The sequence below is a fragment of the Gasterosteus aculeatus genome, chromosome X (assembly GCF_964276395.1).
Source record: "Gasterosteus aculeatus chromosome X, fGasAcu3.hap1.1, whole genome shotgun sequence".
Taxonomy (NCBI): domain Eukaryota; kingdom Metazoa; phylum Chordata; class Actinopteri; order Perciformes; family Gasterosteidae; genus Gasterosteus; species Gasterosteus aculeatus.
The window spans coordinates 17263115-17284288 of record NC_135698.1 but is presented as its reverse complement, the minus strand read 5'-3'; the positions used below and the strand labels follow the sequence as shown (position 1 = coordinate 17284288).

General features: G+C 46.2%; 1 protein-coding gene across 1 annotated transcript; it reads right to left on the bottom strand.

The window, feature by feature from the left end:
• Positions 1–4820: 4820 nt before the first annotated feature.
• On the bottom strand, positions 4821–17627 carry ptpn9a (protein tyrosine phosphatase non-receptor type 9a). The gene is made up of 13 exons (XM_040163248.2): positions 16936–17627; positions 12736–12879; positions 10965–11054; positions 10100–10224; positions 9867–9972; positions 9644–9754; positions 9160–9476; positions 8806–8893; positions 8474–8543; positions 8253–8331; positions 7962–8112; positions 7373–7580; positions 4821–7233 (listed from the first exon to the last, which is right to left on the bottom strand). Exons 1-13 carry the CDS (start codon positions 17032–17034, stop codon positions 7043–7045), a joined length of 1779 nt encoding a protein of 592 aa, XP_040019182.2. The 5' UTR covers positions 17035–17627; the 3' UTR covers positions 4821–7042.
• Between the last annotated feature and the right edge of the window lie 3547 nt (positions 17628–21174).

The following is a 21174-nucleotide window of genomic DNA, read 5'->3' as shown; positions in this document are numbered from 1 at the left end:
TATCCACGAATGGGCGGGGCAATCGACTCGGGTTGAGAGTCTAAACTGTCAATCAATATTTTTTTCTCGCACTGCCACCATGCACGCCCATTTTGATTTGAAGCGCGACAATCCGGCGATGTGAAGAGTCGCGCCTGTTTTATGTGTGGACAGCATAACATTAAATTAAAGTGTAAGACCCCGTGCAATGTGGATGCTTACTCAAATTAGACTTTGTCTGTTTTTGGTATTGCAGGGCTATTGTATCTATAAATTGTTCATTCAATATTAGAAACCGCCCAATTGCACTTTTTTCTGTATTTCTTCTGTCGTTATGTGTAAACAATAAAAATGAGATTTTGACCCATATGGTCTCTTCACGACAGACCATCATAACCGTGACCCCTTTGGTAATCGATACCGGTGTATATTACATACCAATTTGTGTATTTAGATTCAATACATAGTTACTATCAACACTCACTTATTCAACCAAGCCACTTTCTGTACCAATACAACATAACACACTATCTACTTGACTCAAACTAACCATGCAGACCACATCAAATGACCAGAAGAGGACTGCTTCTATTCAAATGTCCTCGGATCCATGTCGAGATCCATCTACAACTAGCTACTTCCTGGAGTTTGGCAACACGTGACGTTGTAGGAGGGAGTCTGCAGGCCCCTCCTCCCTGTGGACACATCGACCAATCACGCATCCAACTGTCATTGCAAATCCCAAAAAGGTGGAACTTCCAAAATAAACCATCGCCCACGACAGGCGGAGCTGCAACGGCGACCCGGGATTCCTCATTCCAGCCCGGGCGGAGGACGCAGCCGCGCACGTAGACTGCTGCGACACAGACACGTAGTTCTCCACTATCAACCGAGGCTTTACCACTTTATCAAAAATAACATGCACCCGACCGACCCGCCGGCATTTCACCCCGACGAAACATATGTTTTCCCACAATGCTTCAGACGCACAATATACCATTCAGTTTGTATCTCGAACCTTTCAGCTGTTGTCAACTTTAGCGCAAAAGCGTGCAAGTCAACGCACTGCAGGCTGTGGAGATCCCCACCCACCCACAACAACAACGACGACGACGAGCTACACGTTTGCACACGGTTAGGAGGAAGACCACCCCCCCCCCCCCCGACCCCCTCTCCTCCTGAGATCAGCGTCGTGTGTATTTACAAGCTGCACTCCACACACAAAAGACACCAACATGCATCGTGTGGCAATTCGACACTTTCGCAATGAACGCCGCGAAGCGGGGCGGGGGGCAAAGTCGGCTCAACCTGCCCCCCAACCCCCGCGATCGCGGCGGTAAGAGGTGATCCGGTTGCCCTTAACCAAACAATGCCAAAGTCAAACGGAACGGGAACTACGGCGTCGGCCGCTGTGCGGGTCTGGGAACACGGCGCCGATGTTCCCGCCGCCCCCAAACAGACGCGCAGCCACGTTCTTTATTAGTTGTTAGTGCTTCCCCGTTACCTCTCGACGACGGCGCGCGTAATATACATCATATTCTTTGTTTACTTCCAAAGTCGCGGAGTAAAACGCCTGACACGTCTAACCACAACAACCCCCCCTCCCCTTCAGCACCCCCCCCCCCCGGTCCTTTAGCGTTACATGCACAACGCTGCAGACGAACGGTTTCCACTTGCAGACCGCGGGATGCTTCCTAATGTCACACATTGTTAACTAGCCGATAAAAATGACGTCCTGCATATTTTGACATGTATTTTTCTTTTTTGGAGGCGGGAGGGCTGTTCTGTAGTCGACCATTGAAGAAAAGCCCCCCCCCCCCTCTTAAAGGACACAAAAGCAAGGGGCGCGAGCGCCCCGCGAATCGCTTCAACGTCACAATCGTTCGCTCGGAACATCGGCGATAATGTTATAATGATTTAGTTTAGCCAGCTGTTACATACCCGGGAAAAAGACTCCTTACTCCGGATTCGTGTTTGTAACAAAATAGTTGGACACGCCCCCCTCCGCTGGCATTGGCGCGTGCTGCTGGGCGCGTCATTTTATTTTGAATATCACCCGCTAAAAGCGAGGCATCGCCAGTGAAACAGCAGAGTCTCCATGACGATCGGCAGAGCTCAACATCTGCACGGGGCAACCACTGGAACAGTGGCGGGCAGTAATTAAGAACATTACGGATGCTCATACTTTGCTTTTTACGCCACCGCATCTTTTGACAGCTGTTGGCAGAATTTAACACAAACAATGTATGCCGCATCTTAAATTATATTGTAATTGTTATCAACAGTGTTGCTGATGCAACGATATGATTGTTTATTAAATCGTAATATAATTGATTTTATTGTTTCTGTTTTACCATGTTAAGTGCTATAAACATTAAATGTATAACTATGTTACTATTATTATTAAGACGTATCAAATATGATTCATTTTTATAATTGTAACATTTCAGTTCAAAGTTAATTAGCATCATTAAATTGAGATCTACATAAAAAACATTTAGATATATGTCAGAAGGGGTCGTTTGGTATCATCAGAACTGTTAATTTGATACTTAAAAGTTTTTTGTGATTTTACTTTTTTACATTTACCTACCAAGTAAACATTTAAGCTTAGTCATGACTGACTTTATTCATAGATGAAATATGAGAATATAATATAAGATATATCAGAATCAAAAATATAATTCGTGTATTGTGAATAGTGGAGCATGTTGTATATTTAATATAACCAAAGCCTTTGTATTGTTTATATCGTTTTAATCTCACAATCTCTTCATTCAAGTTACAGTACAACAAGAAAATACTTTGTTTTTTATTTGTTTTCATTTTGTAAGCAGTACGGCATTCATAGATGCAACTGTAATACAATTAAACAAACATGAACTGAAACAATTAACACGGTCAGAGTGGCTGATGGTTTACTCAAACTCAGCTCCCATGCTTCACGGTTGCAGCGCGTCGTTTTGTGGGGGTACTCCCTTTTCAGACTGCTCCCTTTGGTGTGAAGGGAAACCAATTCACAGCATTTGTTAAGTGTGCTGCAGTGGGGGAGCGTTACTGCAGCCAGCTCTGCACATCAGGAGAAAAGTGATGCGGTGGACCTTCAGCTGTCAGCTGCAACCACAGCGATTCATCATCAGGCCTTGAAATGAGAGATGAGTGTGGTTCAGGTTCACTTCAGAGAAGCTAGAAGTACATTCACTAATTAATCCGACAATAAACCACGAATCTGAGATTAACAGTGTTATCCTTTCAGTTTCTGCGAGTTGCCAACAAACATAACATTTTCATTGCTATTGTTAGTACTTTATTGTGCAAATGAGTTGTTTCACAATGCTTATAAAGTTAGCATGAAGAGTTTGCCGTGAAATCCCTTCACATTTGCAGGTTTTCCTTTGGGTGTGACGACTAAGAATCTTTTAAAATAAAACACACCGACTGACTTCTTGGAAGGGCCAGAGGCCTCCGCGGCGTCCCTGATCCTCCAGGCGCCGCTTCATCATGAGCTCATAACCTTCAGACAAAACGCACTTCTCAGAGTCCGTTAAATCAGTCTCTTGATATCATTGAATACTTTGTGGAGTACGTGGCAGTATTTTTTTCCGGTTTGTGACAATGAAGCCAATGGAACACCAAATGCCTTTTTGGGGTCAGTTGCCTCAGGGTTAACGGAGGGGCCTGGTAGAGTATTTATTCTTTGACTTGTCATAGTGCACGTCAGTTGCATTTCTTATTTTGTGTTTTTAGGGACCTGGTGAACATTGTTATTTTTGCGTGTGTCTGGGATCAGTTTAGGTAGTTCTTGCAGTTCTGAGACTCTGGCAATGACCCACCTATATATATATATATTTTTTTTTTTGTGTGTGCATTTAATTATCTGTGGATTTATTTTGTGTAGGTCGGCTGTAAAGAAACCTCTTTACGCTTACTTTTCTTTCTTGATGCGGAAACATCTCAGAAAGGCCATTATTATCGTTCACACATTTGGTTAGAAGACCGGTTTGTGCAAATCGAACGTCAAAACTCAAGACCTTCATAACATGAGCAAACCCTCAAAATGTCCATTAGCCACATGCTAACAACGGTTCTCCGTCCGCTTCCCGAGTTACAGCAGCTGAGTATCAGACTGCAGATGTAAAAGTTCATGACAGAATTTCTCCCTTTTATATTAAGCAGGAACCCGTTTTCGCCAAAGGCTGCGGGCTGACAGTTAGCTGCTAGCTGCTAGCTGCACCACACTGGTTGTGTTCTTCCTTTTCTTTGATGTTCCCGGCGGCTGGTAAACTACTGCTCATTAGCGCCACCAGCTGCTGCGGAGTGGGAATGCTGTGAAGCGTATTAGTTATTTGGGCCGATTTTCACAAAAATAACATGAATTGCTTATATTGCATTTTTAAAATAATCCAAATGTTTAAATCTAATCCGGAGAATATAATAATCTATTGGTCGTCGTGGCGCAGGGGTTAGAGAAGGTGTGCTGGGAAGCACAAGGTTGTTGGTTTGATTCCAGGCTGCCTCATGTTCCATTCGAAGTGTCCCTGAGCAAGACATGTAACCTAATTGCTCCCTGGGGGAAAAATGTGAAAAAGCCATGGGTGTAATGTAAGTCGCTTTGGATAAAAGCGTCTGCTAAATGACCTGTAATGTAATCTAATCAATCCCCTTTTTCCCCCAGAGGTAATTCATAGATCTAATATTTTTGGATTAAGTAAATCTTCATGAACAAATAATATTAAAGTACTTTGGGAAAGAATCCAACATCAGAATCCCCTCCAAAGACCAATACAACTTTGATGAAGAATTAGGGGGGGGGGCTGTTAAAACATTGCTTCCGAGACTTCTTGCTCTAGTATTCATTTATTTAAATCATTCAAAAATACCATGAAGTACTTTTACAAATTATTTTTGTAAATCCATGTCAAAGTTACACCCCCACCCCTCCAGGGAACAGACATTTAATTCATAGGAGACTTGAACGCTCAAAAAAAAAATCTCATAACTATTACGATATAGTTACTAAGATATTAAGACAGTCGAACTGCGATTGACAAACTGAAAATACCCAAAACAAGTAACATTAAATTAAAAATAAAATAGCCTACTAAGCAAATAAACACAGCTTTACAAAATGTATACATTGACAGTTTGTATTTAATACAGTATAGCTCGATTCAATAGTCATACGAATGATAAAGTAATAGGTTATAATAGCACAAATATAAAATTAATGTAGATAACTGTATATCCTGGGTAATCGTATGAAAACAGTAGTTGAATATAATAAAAAAAAGGGCACATTGAGTCCCTCGTTGAAAGGAAGAAAAAAATTTTAAAAAAAAATTAAAAAAGAAAAAAATCTAAAATCAGAGTGCATGATGATGGCAGACTTAAAAAAAGCTTCACCACAAGCAAATTCAATATGAATTCTGCAGCAAAGAACACACTTTTTTCACCCGGCAACAACATAATGCGACGTAGGACACACAGACACTGCGGTTTTGTACAGTATAATAATGGCGAGATTCTGGGACTGGAGGAAAGCACTTATTACAACCACAGTCTGTAGAACTAAAACACAATAAGAATGAGAAAATACTTTAGACAAAATGTCAGACTCAAGTTCCCCAGAAGGACTGTGGGTTGTAGGCACGGATTTGTGGATGCCTGTTTACACGGAATCTCAAACGCCCCTAAACGTTTGAACATCTCCGCATTACTAAATTTAACAAGCAAGTTTGCATGTGGACGTACAGAATTACGTTTTAAGAGGCACGCCGTCCTATCACCATGGCGACTGCTCTCCGGAGCACATTGGGAATAGCCATCTAAACGTTTGTGATGTAAAAAACAAAAAACCCAAAACAAGTATTGCACTACTCCTGCAGTCTTAACAGATTCCACGGGTGTTTGCTTCGATGGCGGAGTCACCGCAGACTGCTGTGTGTGTGTGTGTGTGTGTGTGCGCGTGTAAAGATACATTCCCACAATCACTGAAGCATGATGGCACCGCTAGTGAGCAAAAGAAGACACTAGTCATTGTCTGTGTGAGTTAGAAAATGTGCATTTAGTCTGATGGAAGGGCGGCAGGAGATGTGAGAAATAAAATAAATGCACAGCAATTTGACGAGTGATCACAGTGGAGATGTATCGGCCATTTCGGATGTGCTTTACCCCCTTTTTACTGAGTTTTTTTTTTCCTAAGGCAGAGGGGAATGCAACTTCAAAAAAAAAAAAAAAAAAAAGACTGACTTCTTGGCGAATGACTAAATTGTTTTGAGTGGAGCTTTTTCAGCTCCGTGTGAGACCAGCTCGTACCGTCTACGTGACATAAACCAGGTGCTGAAAGGCCACCAGCACGGCGTCCTGGACCGGCTGTAAAAACTATTAATCCACAATAACACATCACATCATTGGCGCATGGTGGTGGAGATCATGCTCCCTATTTGGAACAAAAATGGTGTAGTAATTTAAAGGAACATTTCACCCCAAAATGAAAAATGTCAGTAACTTGAGACTTACTTCATTTTTGGTTGAAATAACTGCAGCAGCAGTCAAAAAGTTCAATTGAATGAGAAAGTGTGCTGTAGAATTTGTAAATGCATATTCCGGAAGAAAAATAAATGAAAGGCTGGCCAACTATTGAAAGATGTTTTATGCCTGGTTTAAGATTCTGTAGTTATAACTATGGGCCTTTGAATCGTTTCAAAGAAGTGGACATTTTTTTTATTTTGGGGTGAACTAGTCCTTCAAATAAAGGTCAGTCAGTCAGTTAAAAAGTGGCAAATAAATATGCAGAAAAGGTTAATGAACATCACCTCGACCACGCACCAGGAGCGCTCTGCTCATGCTGCCACGCGTCGTCGGAGATGTTCGGCATCAACAAAAATGTCCCGTCGTTGGAAGAGAGACTGGAAATCAACAACGCCGTCTCTCCAGCCTTTTCTTGTCCCAGCTCGTCTCCGCCGCTGAAGAATCGCTCTAGTTTAACTCCCCGGTCTCGCCAATTGGAATCTTCAAATCTGTGCGCTCGTGGATTAATCGGGGAGGGGCTGGGGGCGGAACCTCACTGATTGGCCGGGAGCAGGTCCTGCCTCTGGGCGTGCTCCAGAATGGCGTTGTAGCAGAAGTAGTACTGGTCCGGGGTTTGAATGCTGAAGGCCCGCTGCGTTCTCATGCGGCGCACCGTCTGGCAGACGTTGAGCGAGCCCACGTCCTGTAACTGGGACAGGCAGATGTCCAGGGCACAGAAGGTACCTGGGGGCCACGAGGGGGGGGGATTATTAAATAACAGACGCGCTACCGTTCAATCGCCATCAGCCCGTTTTCAGCCTTCTTGTAATGAAAGAACACAAACGCGACGCATATTCAGGCCCAAACAATCTCCGGGTCTCACCTGTCCTCCCTATCCCTGCACTGCAGTGCACCACCACTGGGGGGCCCTGGGGGTGGCCCGTCCACTGGAGACCCAAACTCTTCACCATTTTCCTCTGCTGCCTCTTCACAGCGCCCAGGAAGTCGATGAGCGTCACCGCTGAGGTGGGAACGCCGTAGTCGGGCCAGCTGAGGTACTGGAAGTGACTCACTTGTCTCTGCTCACATGTCTGTAGGGATGAAATAAAGGTGTTTTTTTTGTTGCATTATTTATTATATTCAATTTTAGTAAAATACCCTTACTGGCTTACTCGAGTGACTGAGTCACCCAACTCTCCTTTCTGTGCGCTACAACAAGGCTAGAGCTAGCAGGCGGTTAGCTTAGCATAAGGTGAACCCTGGAAACCAGATTTGCTTTGTTAAAGTTGAAAATAAAAGTCCAACAAATACAACTTCTAATTGAGCCAATTAACACATTTGTTTGACAAGGCAGTTTAACATGAAAGATTCAACTAGAACAAAAACAATAACTGATTCTACGGCGCTGCTTTACATCCTGAATGACAACCCCCCCCCCCCATGTGACTCCTATCGTCGGCCCATGGCTGCACCTCAGTGTTGTGCAGTTCGAGGGTGGTGTGGTTGTAGTGGGTGTGGTGGTCCACCCTTTGGCTAACCACTGCGATGTGGCCGTAGACCTCCTGCCCCCCCTCCTCCAGAGGCCAATACTGTCCACACTTCCTCCGACTGCCCTCATCGGTCCTGCAGCACGGAGAGAGGACATGGGGGGGGGGGGGGGGGGACCATTTTATTCTGACGGGCAGAGATACTTGCACAAACTACTACAAATCATGTTTATAAATTCCAAAACTTAAATGAAAAAAAAAAAAAAAAAACATTACCTGGTTGTCATGACAATAATAAGCACGTTCTGTTCCCAGACCATTCTCCAGAAATCCCCGTAGGTCTTTTCCAGTGGTCCTGCACAAGGGCAACATGAGATTCGGAGCACTTTAAGACAACCTCAGTTCAGTGCAATGAAGCAAATGAAGTGTGTGTGCGGTCGCTTTAAAAAGGGTTAAACCACCCTGTGAGCATTAACGACATGTGACACCCGTCCTACCTTGAGTACCGATGTAAGCGTTCCTCTGTCTGTAGCCGTCCATGAAGCTCGCATTGATGTAGTCGGATCTCTGGAGGAACAAAGCTTTCCTTTGTAAAGTAGTAAACAAGGTAAACAAAGAACACCAAGCACAGACTAGAAAGTCGTCGTACAAGTGGTCATTTTTACACATTTCTTCCGACAAAAGTGAACCAATGAAAATAATTTTTCGCTCTCTCTGGGCAAACACCAGCATTTCACCACACTGAAGAGAGGAACTGGCCGCCGCTCGCCTTCCATTTGAATGGACCACTTCAGTTTGCAAATAAACAAAATAAAACCTAATAACCCACCTCGTTCCTCCTGGCTTTCAAACGAACTCGCGTCTGATCAAGGCACAGCACGTCTCCATAGCGGTTCCTCTCCTGGTTGTAAGCTAATCTGTAGACAAATAATACCAAATTGTACTAACGACGTTTCCAGTAGTCAGTCCGATAGCTGGATTAAAAAGTCAAATGTAATTATCATCCATTTCAAGCATAAAATCGTCACTGAAATCGAATCAGTTCAGCACCGCCGAAACGGATTCTCTTTTCGTGCTTCCGATGGCAACAACTATTCAGCCCACGGGCACAAGAAGCAGAAACTGCGCCATCGATGCAGAGTGCGAGCCGCGGCGAAGCAGCAAGCGCGTCCGACAGACTCACTGTGCGCAGTGGAAGCTTCCCGGCGGCGGCTCCTTGCGGAGCTCCTCGTACTCCTGGTGGATGCCCGAGCGCTGCAGCCGGCCGAGGAGCGCCAGCAGCTCCTGCGGGCGCATGGCCTCGGGTCCCGGCACGTGGATGGAGGCGTCCTCCACGGGGATGCCCACCAGCTCGTCCACCGGGTCCACGCGGCCGTTCTGGCCCGCCAGGAGCTGCTGGTTCCAGCTGTACGACTCCAGAGGCAGCAGGCCGCCGAGGTGCTCGGGGAGACAGTCCCTGGGGAGGTGCTGCCGCAGCTCTGCCGTTTTCACCATCTGAACCTGGAGTCAGGAGAGAGGAGGGGGGGGAACCGACGTGAATGAGTTCACATCCCTTGGCCGAGGGGCTGACATTGCTCTTTAGAAATCAATCTGTGTTGAAATGGTCAATTTGCAACAAAGGGACGACACGGACGTGCCGGCTGAATAAAACGAGCCCCCGTGTTTACCCTCTCCCTCAGTTTCTCCTTGAGAAGCAGGCTGAGCAGATTGTACGGCACTCGAAACCAAACGGGGGCCCCGACGATCAGCACCTTCTTCAGCCTGGCGGGGAACGCCCCCTGGTGGAGAGAGACGGAACACCACTTGTGACAAACCGCGTGTCTCCGACCCAACGGGCCTCAAATCCTCATTTCGTCTTCAGAAAATCCTCTAATGTCACTGTAAATCCACCTTCAGCAGGTTGAGGATCTTCTTGCTCAGGTCCAGCTCAAAGTTGGTGTAGCTGGAGCCCGCCATGTCGTAGATGAACACCAGGCCGTTCCTTTGGGTCTCAAAGCTGTGGGAGAGACGTCTCAGTGAACGCTTTGGACGTCGTAAGAATAGAAGCGGTCTTTTAATAGTTGTGGGAGATGCTCGGGATTCGCTCGAGGAAAACAAACGCACAACTTGTTTCTACCACCCACCTTTCCACGGCCCGGTCCAGGAGGTAGAAGAGGGCCTGGAGCACCACGTGGTTGCCCGTCTTGTTCGGGTGGTGCAGTTTGGCCGTGTACAAGGCGATGGAGGCCCCCGAGGGATCCCGCACACTCTGGAAGACGCAAGAGCAGCAGGTTAGACGACAACGACGGGCCGCACCGAGCTGTCGATTAGCATTGGATCACTTTGAAAGTTCATCCTGCACTTCCTATTAAAAAATGATTGCATTTTCATTAGATGTTTTTTGGCACAACGTGGGACAAACGGAAGCTCTGCAATAACAAGTAAGAGTGAAGCACCACCACCGGGGGGCACTCAAGTTCACACGCCGGCTCCTGGCTGTCAACGATTCAAAGAGGGACGGGGATCAGCGCCCAGGCAGCTGGTGTAGAGAGAACTAGAGGCTCTTCACTCGGAAGTGATTAAAGCCGCGCTCCTGGGGTCCGGGGGGGGGGCTAAAAATACCTGCAGGATGTGAAGCCAGCTGCGGACCTCCGACGTCAGACGAGAGGATGTGCAGCATCAACGTCACTGTGGCACGTGAAGGAGGGAAAAGCGAAGTGTTGGAGGGGGGGGGCGGCGACTAAATATATCTGCCACAGGAGATCCGTCAAATCGATCAATAACTTACGAGAAGTTGCTTTCAGAAATTGTACCCTGAACCTTTTTTGTCAATGAAAACTGAGCTCATCACTTGAGGGAGGCGAGAGTTAATAACTGATCCATCTTAAAGCATTTGTTGAATTATACATTCTTCTAAAACGGGTCAAAAAGGAGGCTTTGTGATTTCACCAGGTCTGGAGTTTTCTACCAAATATTGAGTGAACGTTTCCATTAACGACGCGCTCTTACCAGCACGGTGAACTTTCCGCTGAGCAGCTCGGAGCGCAGAGGTTCCTCCTGCGGCTGAAGCCGGACGATTCCTTCTTTGAGACGCGTTTCCTGCAGAGAACACACATCACAGCAGGTGAGCAGCGCGGAGGAGGAACTACAGCCGGCCGCCACTCCGAGGCAAATTCCTCCCTGAGAACAATGGAGCGACCCGCCGGACCTTCCTGCCTGCAAGGTTAGCGCGCGCACACCAGAGTCTTTTCCATTTCCTGTTCTATTCATCTTTTCAATATTGCGGGCCTTAACTGCGACGAAGGGCCATGCAAATAAACCTCAGACGGCGGTGAAAATAGAACAAAGCAAACAGACCTGGAGGAGAAGTCACCAGAACCAAACTTGACTTCATTTTGAACAGAATTTGAGGCTTATTTGATCAATAAGACCACGTGGAAGCTACATTTATTGATACAGTCATGTGTCGTTAGTAACAACCAAACCAATATGACAAAGATGTGGATACACGCATCAAAAAGGGCGGCCATATTCCAAATAATCCAACTACTGCAGATGTGAAGACGTGAGACAAGACGTGTGCCCGACTTGAGGCGAAATTTAATTTGAACAATTGATGCCACTGAAACAAAACAGTCACTGGAAACTTTGCCCCTGGAGTCGTTCAGACGGATTACTTTGGCCTGGTGCCGCATTTAACAGTTAAATGAGACTGAAAGTTCAAATCAAGGCGTTCCTCCTCAAGGCGAACGATCCGTGTTAACGGAACTCTTCACTGCAGAGATCACGACTCCACTGCGGTGCTCGAGTGTGAACAAAATAAATTAAGAATAATAAAGTAGGAGGCCAGAGCCTTCTCTTCCTCGGCGCCACGCGGGTCGTTCGAGTCGGCGGCACGTCGGTGAAATGTTCCCTTTGCTGCAGCAGATAAAAACCCCATTTCACCAAACGTCGTCAGCGGTACGGACCATTCATGGACAACGGGAACACATTCGTGGACGCCATGGTGGTCGTTACCGCCACGTGATCAGAGGAGAAGGGATGTTATTTTCAGGTGAGAAACGTTAATGAGAGCTGCAGTCTGACCCGCTGCTCTGTAATAATCTCACCCAGGTCACCGACGGCTACGACTTCCCCCCCCCACCTCCCTTTGGCCCACTCTTACATAAGAGGAGTGTAGAAATGTCAAGTTCTACCAGTGTGTTTAATATCGTTTAGCGGTCAAACGTCATGTTCCTCATTTCAGGAGAACTTCATAACCCGAGAGCTTTTTTTTGATGACGCCGCAATGCTTATTTCGTGATCAGCTCAAAGCGCTCTGGAACGCTGCATGAGCCAACGTCCCCACGTTCCAGTGTCCCCCCCCAGTGTGTGTGTGTGTGTGTCTCTGGCACCAGGTTTTCAGCGCATCTGTCGCGACATTTGCACGATGAAAAGGGCCCTGTGTGCCGCTGCCGTCGGGCCAGGAGAAGATGCTCAGAGACTTCAGTCCTTCTACCGCTGTGTGGTTGGGTTGCTGCACTCGAAGAGGACTTAACACTTTTGTGAATTCAAACTCCCCGAATGCATAGTTTATATACACGGGTGGCTCAAGTTTACTCAGCAGTGCACAAATTCCAGTAGCCGGAAATTTGCTTACTTGTTGAAAATCATCCCAATGTTCTCAATGACGCCCTCTTTTGCATATTTAAAAAAACAATTCACAGTTTCCAGTTTTCTCGCCCATCTGCTGGACAGGCGGGAGGATGCCAACATGGCCGCCGGGGAGCGCCGCTCTTACCCGGTAGCTGTGGAAGAGCTCGATGGCTCGGAGGACGTCGAACTTGCGGGCCATGAGGAACTTGACGGCCAATTCCCTGGAGAGCGGCGACACTCCATGCTGACTGGTCCACTTGTTGATTTCCTCCAGAAACTGCCTGGTCGCCTGAAACAGACACAGATGTGGTCACGGATCAAACACAGAGGAAGTGAAACTGCCCTTTAAAACTGGATACGTCCTTCTCACAGGAAGCGCTGCAGCTTCACGGCATGTTTGAAGTGAAACGCCTATCGAAGTGTTTCAGAAAGCACACACACAGGTTTTTTTTTTTTTTTTTTTAAGTAGGACTTGTTATTGAACCCAATTCTGGTTTTATATTCCTCCTCTCAGAGAAGCAGACGATTAGTTGGCCAGTAACCTATGATGCAACGCTCACACGTGCGCAATGGAACATGCTGCATGATGACGAGTTAGCGCACAAAATGTGTATTTTTATTAAACCGAAATGTTTGTCCAAATGAATCTAACAACTTAAATCAAAAAGGCACTGAACCAAAAAGTGATTTTACAAATTTGAAGTTAAGAGAACGTCCACCCATCTGCAAGAGTCTTTCGAGAGCTTCCGGTCCTCCTCTCTGCTCTTATTAGACATTCTCTAAAGGATCCCACCCCCCCCCCCCCCCCCGCGCAGAGTCAGCACCCAGTGAATCGTCAAAGGCGACACAGGAGGTGATGAAAGCCCGCGCTCCACAACACAGGGTACCGCTTCTCTGGTGGGGCCATGGGAGACAGGAAGTCAATTTCTGGGGGGGGGGGGGGGGGGGGGGGGGCGCCGCTCTTCAGGAATACAAAAACGATCAGTGAGGAGCGCCGAGCCTCGACACAGGATGCCACTGTCTCTCCCCAGGAGAGCTGGTGCTTTCACAGACGAGGGGGGGGCAGCTTTAACATGCAGGGGACGAAGGCAGATTGCACCTGACGGGGCCGCAGTCGCTTCATATCCGATTCTCATGGGGGGGGGGGGCTTTCAGCGCCGTGGTGAAAGGATCTCTGATTCACCGCTTACAACTAAACCACCGCAGAATGCTGCCGATACGAACACACTTTCAGCCTTTTACAAATACACTCGTTCACTACTTGTTGTAAAAGTCACCACCACATCCTTAAACCGAAGACCTAAATCAACGTGTCAAAGTCGATGGCCAGGAGCTGTTTGCCGTCCTCTGACGAGCGCATCCGACTGCTCTTTGTTGTCGCGCCGTGAAGCCGCGAGGCCTTTCGCTGTCGGCCAATGACAACTACATCCTGGTGCCAGATCTCGATAGATTGATTGAGCGAGGGATCAGCTGTCAAACTATCAATCAATCAAATCGCCTTTTAAGGAGAGGCTGCCAGATCCGGCCCGTGACCCTCCGTTCCCGGCGAAGCTGGTCTTATTTGGTTTATTAGGGGCCCCATCTGCCAGAGTGGAATTTGAGGATGAACCGGTTTGTTTTTGTGGCAGCCCCACCAGACGGCATTGGAAGGCTCAGTGCGGAGGAGTGACTTAATCAATTCCCTGAGGATTGACAAATATTTGCTTAACTTGCTCCAGATCCGATACGGCAGGAGATACTTTTCCCTCAAAGTTCTTGAGACACTCAATTCTGGCTTGAAGTGCTTGACGTGAAGCTAAACAGAATTATCCCATCGGGCCTTTATGGTCCTCAGAACGGTGAGGGAGACATTGTAAACAGTGAACGGCCGACCTTACACAATTCAGCTGGTCATCAGGGGTTGTTTATTGGTGCTGTTGACAATGACGGTCAATAAATAATTGATTAGGTCCACTGCAGTGGGAACACGCTGTGCCCAGAGTAGTTAGTCTGTGACGTTGGAGTTGGTCCTTTTCCAAAACAGCGCTTTAAAAAAAAAAAAAAAAAAAAAAGTCCACGGGTCCAAAAAGACCCCGGCCCAGAGAAGTATGACATTAGCAAAACAATGGCTTCCAAAGAGAGATGGCATCATCAGTCTCCAAAATCCATCCCCACTCCCCCTGGACCCCCGCAGGCGTTGGTAGCCGTTAGCTCCATCATTTAGCCAAGTAGGCTGCTAACCGCTACGGAGGATTAAGTCAACTTTAACATTATGATCGGTCTAAACAAACCTGAATAACGCCAGTTTTTTTGATGGAGAAATGTTTCGTATAAACTGCTGAAGTTCAGGGAAAAGAATCCGTATCAGGGAGATAAAAAGCCAATCTCAACTTCTCTTGACACTTGTCCAACTAGTTTGGTCTAATAGCACCACGTCCAAAATATATGTAGTTAATTAAAAATCAGGGAGATCTTTCCCCAAGTGCAATTTCATTAAATTTACAACAACAACTTGCTCTAGATAAGAGCCATTAGAAGTAGAATTTAAGTGCTACGGTTTGTTAGTGTTTTTAGTCGAGGTAGAGTCGGAGGAGACGTGGCTTTAGTGTCCGGCGGCTCTCTGCGGTCCTGATGGCAGAGCGCTCGTCCCCCCCCCACACACACAAGAGCCGGGATGTTGTCGTGTTTTGATCTCCGTGAGGGAGGAACGAGCAGCGTGGCAGATGCAGAGCGGAGCGCGCGCCATGACGACACCTTAACAGAGCTTAACGCAGTACTTTATCTTTCCGATACACGGAAGGGGGTTTGCGTCGGACCTGGACTTCAGTCTCTGCTGAAACCCGTTTGATTACAGGTGCCTCGCTAACCTGTTTATAAAAGTGGGACCGCCGGTGCTTCAGCGAGTCCCATTTGGCACGAGTCAATACCTAAACAGGAAGTCTGATGTCACGCTCTCCCTATTCCCCAATTCCTCCCACTCCGCTGCTTCCTGGGAGTAGACTCACAGAGACACACACACTCTCTAAAGCACATGATCGGGGCACACACACACACAACTCATAAACTCTCCCTTCCCCCGAGTGGAGTGGAAATGCTTTTAACAGCTGCCTTCAGAATGAAGTTCCAATACACCCGTGTATGCTCCCGACACACACGCGCGCACATGCATCTGTAATGAGGGCGGCCCAGCGGGGGCCGTGGCTCACACAGGAAGTGGAGTAGCCAGATAAAGCGTTCTGCTGGCCAGATGATGAGAGGAGCCACCGAGAAGAGGAGGCGCGAGACCAAAGAAGACTCACAATGTAGATACTGCAAAGTGATCACACACACACACACACACACACACGTTTAAAAGTACAAATACAGATGAGTGCAGGTACACATTGGAAGGCGATTGCAGTGTGATACAAGAGCCCACTAAATCCTCACACATGTTGGAATGCTTTGTGGAAACTGTTTTAGAGGTTGGGGGGGGGGGGGGGGGGGTTACCGGGTTAACTGTAGGTGGACGAAATATTGGAGAGACCGGTCACTGTAACAAGTTACAACTGTATGGCTTGCAAAAATGATCAGAAAGTTAAAACCGCCGCAAAAAGTAAAATGTTAACAAAAAGTTAGGACCGCTTAAAAAGGCTTCATCTTCAGGGCCTTAAACCACTGAAGCAGAATACAGCTACACGTTGTAAGAGCTGAAATTGTTGTTCGGGTAAGCAATAAAAAACGGTTAATCTGCAACCACTTTGAAGGTTACATTTTCTCTGGCTCTGTCAAATGCCAAGATGTTTAGTTTATTTTAGTATACAAAATTGAAACACCTCGAAACAAAGTCGACAGTTTATCGAGCTTAAATTAAAGTTTCACATTATAGCAACGCATTGGTGAAACTCACTGAGGGGACAATGCATTTCTTATTGTTGAAACACGTGTGTGTGCACTTCAGATTAAGCAGGTTTATTACAGGCAACAACGCATAAAGGAGGGTTCTACTGTAAACATCCCCGAATGAGCGCTCTTTCCCGGGGTAAATCACACGCTGCGTGCTCGCGACTGAAAAAAAACCCTACTAGATAAAAAAAAAAAAAAAGAACCAGGAACGAAGTTTCTATATCACATCGACTCGTTTCGCAACACTTTCAGCAAAGCCGGCGGGAGAGAGGACCCGACGTCGTGTGGACGCGAGCCGTGACGACCGCGCACAAATGGATACAATGTTTCCGCTACGCGTTCATTTCGCAACAAGCCCCGCTGCGCGCGGCCATGGCCGCGGTGCGTTCACGTACCTGCCTCCAGGTAGGGCCGAGGCCGGGACACCAAGGGCGAAGGAACACGGAAAGAGGATGAGGGGAACAGATTGTAAAAGGCCTACCTGTTCTTCTTCCGCCGATAAAGTAGCTGCCATGATCCCCCGTCGGTTGTCTGGGCACCCTTCTTTTCTTTCCTTTTTTTTAACAGAGTCCTTTTTCATGAAGTGGAAGATGACGAAGATGTCTGTATGTGTGTGTGTGTCGGTCCCTCGTGTAAAAAAAGACGGGGCGGGTTAGGGGCTGTCCCTTTTGCCCAAAGTGGAAGGCATATGAATCGCTGCAGCGTAAGTTGGAGGTTTCTTTTCCTCTAAAAAAACGCACATTACGCAGACGGGTACAATTTGCTTTGACTCTCGCCACCTAAAGTACACAAAATCCCCGTTGGTGGTGTATCTGACCACCGAGGACAGCGCTGGAGAAGCTTGGACGAGGCAGCGCTTCGGCTCGACGTTAACTGGGTTCAGATCACGAGCTGCTGCTGCTCGACCCCCTCCGACTCCTCCATGCCATGAATTGCAAGTTTTGTGTTTTTCTTCTACCCTTGAACCTCGCCTTTATGTAGCGCGTGCGAGAGAGAGAGAGACACCCACCCCGACCGGAGAGAGAGAGAGGACGCTTATTCATTCCGCACGGTGCTCTTCCTCCTGGCGGCGAAGAACGGAATATAACAAAGGCTCACGACCCTCCGCCTTCATTCATAAAAATAGGAAACGAGACAGGGAGAAAATTACCATTTTGAGTGTCAGTTGACACCTTGGAGGCCGTTCAAGGAGGATTAGCTACTTACAGAAAATACCTAACGCACATGCGTCAAACTCGCGGCCCGCGGGCCAAATCCGGCCCGCCGGATGACTTTGCTATTGTGAGAATTACAGAAAAGTCCCCACGCACGCACGGACGCTTCTGACAGGCGAGAAGCCCGTTGTGCTTTTTTTTTTTTTCATACTCCCCCTTGTCGGCCATCATAAAGTCCACGCCACCCCCGTCGGCCGGATTGTCAGCGCCACCCCGTAACATAACGTTAAGTTAGTTAGCACTACTTCACGTCGTGTTTGACTCTTAACGTTGTTAACTTATAATATAGAGATTAATGTGCACTTATTATTTTCTTCATGCAACAAGCTTTCTTGTCAAGAGTTACATGAGAAGACGGAATAAAAGTCTGATGTTCGCCCTTTTAAGTTAACGCTGCGTCAGCGAGCTAACAGGCTAACTAATATTAGCTAGTAGCATGTTAGCTTAGCATGAAGAAAAGAAACGTAACCGGAAATTTTGTTTGCTTGGCTCGGAAAAACAATCCACTTTCAGCCACTTCTAAAGCTCACTGGTTAAAATGTTATTTATGTATCACATGAGGCCGATGTGACAAACCTCCGAGCAACTTGCTGGTCCACCAGTGAGATGTTGCAGGAAGTATCTGATCTTAATAAGTAAATAAATTAATTAACCCTCTATGGCATGACCTTTTATAGGGGGGGGGGGTATTTCATCTCATATTTGGGATGCTTTGGGCTCCCTGATACAATATCAACCATAAAATGTATTTCCCACGACCCCCACAACTTAATTTTGGTTTGTTGCCTCAGGGCAACAGTATGCTACAGTGGTCAAGTTTTTTTCTTGTAAATATAATAAGTGAAATAAGTCCGCTAAATATTTGGAAACTGACAAGATGTGTATACTCACAGATTCATCCCGTCCCTCTTCAAAGAGGGAGCGTGTTAAGCATGCTTTAAAGAGTGGACACACATGAAACAAAGGCATGCTTTGTCTTGAAACATGTTGATCTTTCAGCGACATACTTATAATATACTGTTTTTGTGCAGACTATGAGAATTAGTTTCCAGTGCACATCACAAAAGCAATCTCCAACCTATCACTACACATTACTAATGCATGACATAACGAGAGGAAATAACTAATAGGAGCAGGGCCTTTCCGCAATAGTTTGTTGCAAGAATAACAATTTAATTAGTGAAACTTGAGTCATGCATCCCCCAGGCTACATCATAATCCAGTGTGCTTTACAGGAATCGCATGACATCACAGGAAACTGAAAATACACAACCGTATGATAAAATCGCTGTAATACGAGCTGCAAACCAGCACACTGCGGGTCTCCATTGAAATGTTGTATGCTGCAAATATACTTCAGCAGAGAACTTCATGTGCAGTCAGGAGATTTCCTTTCCCTGCAGGACTATTGAGCCTTTAATTCAGACCTCGATGTGTTTTTAATGGTGCCGTAAAAGTAATCTGATGCAAAATAGGGAAAAAGTGTGTGAGAAGTTGGTAAGATTCCTCAATGCTGTGTTAACCCTCGCATCATTTTGTTATAGTTGAACAAGGAAAAGCTTTCTGACTTTCAGTGTTTTGGTGAGAAGAGTTCAGAAGTTACAGGTACACTCACACTGTTTATATTTTCTTTCAACAAAAATAAATAGATCCCACAATAGGCAAACTGTGAATAATAAGGCGTGAGAAAGTTTGACTTGAAAGGTGGAGGGGAAAAGGGAGTGGACAACAATGGACATCCGGTCAAAGTAGCTGACCTCATGTCATTTGGAGAAATGTGATTGGCTAGTGAAGCACCGGCCACCCGCACACAAAAAAGTCTTTAAATGCATCAGATGTGTTCGATTGAACTCACAGTACTGGTCAAACATAAGCTGGAGAGATGATGCCTCTGGTTAAACATACATTACTTCAGGCCTCATATAATAAGCCTGAAATAACAAATATATATATTCTTATGTCTGCATGGCAATCATATTAAATTGTAAGAATCACAAATGGCCAATGGCCAAAAGTCGTGTGGAGGAGAAGAAGGTCATGTGCTCAGTATTGTGTCTGCGAGCTTCAACGCCTCACGAAGTCGACACACGTTGCTCACCAGCATTAAACCTCGTATCAAGAAATATAAGTGGCCTGTTAAAGGTCACAGGTCAAGATTGGGAGCATGCCTCTTTGCCACCTTTCCTTGGGTTGGATGAAAAAATGAATACAACTTCAATTTCTTCGCTTTAAATATTTAGCGAGCCAGTTAGCTTAGCTTAGCACAAAGACTGGAAACTGATAGCGTGCCTGCCGGGGGGGGTGGTCACAACAATCCTGTTACAAGCACCCCTAAAGCTTAAAGCAACACTATCGCGAGTGTGTGGACGCGTGAATGCGTGGGAGACCGAGTGCGCTCTGAAGGGTGCAACTGTTGACAGACAGGTGCTCAGTTCCTGGAAAGTGATCGGTGCTGCTGACTAATAGCTGGATTCCTGCAGTAACCACGTGCCCATCTTGGCTCTTTTTGACAGCGGTGACTGAATGTGAAAGGAAAAAACAACATCCGACTGTACTCGATGAAATGCATTCGTAAAACATCTTGTTCTCTCATTACTAAAAGTCCAGAGGAGTCAGATGCTTTGGTGGCTTTTGCAGGAATTTGACTTTGCGCACATTTCCATCACAGATGAAACAATCGATGATGTAACCATCATCATGCAACCGCTGATATCGTGTTTTCTGAAGCATCATCCTAATGATACTTTCATATTTTAGGTATGTGATTTATCCCAAACCACATTCACGTTGACATAACAGTCATGCATAAAATATCAACAACCTGCAAGCTATTAAATCTAAACATTTTACTGTTCGGATCAGGTATGTTTAACGCTTTTCAGGAGTTATCGCGTAATCAGTCTTTGTAATTGTGGTTTAACAAAAGTTTCCTTCAGCAGAATTGTGCACCTCCCTCTGCTTCATAGAGATCTTACGTTTCCCAGAATAAGTTACAACAATCCCCCACAGACGGGTGGTGAATGTGGTATTTTCACCTGTTTATGTTCCGTGTAGGTGGTGAGAGCAACAGCGATACCATCGAAAGAGCAAGAAAAGGAGCAAACCCGATTTTTTTTTTCCTAGCGTAGATGAAGTGAGCAGTGGCAAAAACACAAAAGAAACAACTTGTGGTTCTGCTGCAGCGCACGCAAGCCCGCTGAAGCCAAATCAGTTTGTACTGCCGGATTTCTGGACTGTTTGGTGGAAAATATATTGTCAAATACACAAAATGATGGTCGTTCCAGCCAACCTAAATCTTTTGTCAAGTGTGTGTAACAGGGACACAAAAATACAAAAATGTCAGCATTGGTATCACATGCGTGGCGTTAAACACAAGTACAGATGAGGCATAATGCTAATGTCAGTTTATAATGTCATGATGGTACGAGATAAATATTGAAGGATGTGGGTAGTTCCTTTAAAATTGTTTGTGGTTTTAAATGCACACTGCCCAACTGACTGTGCAC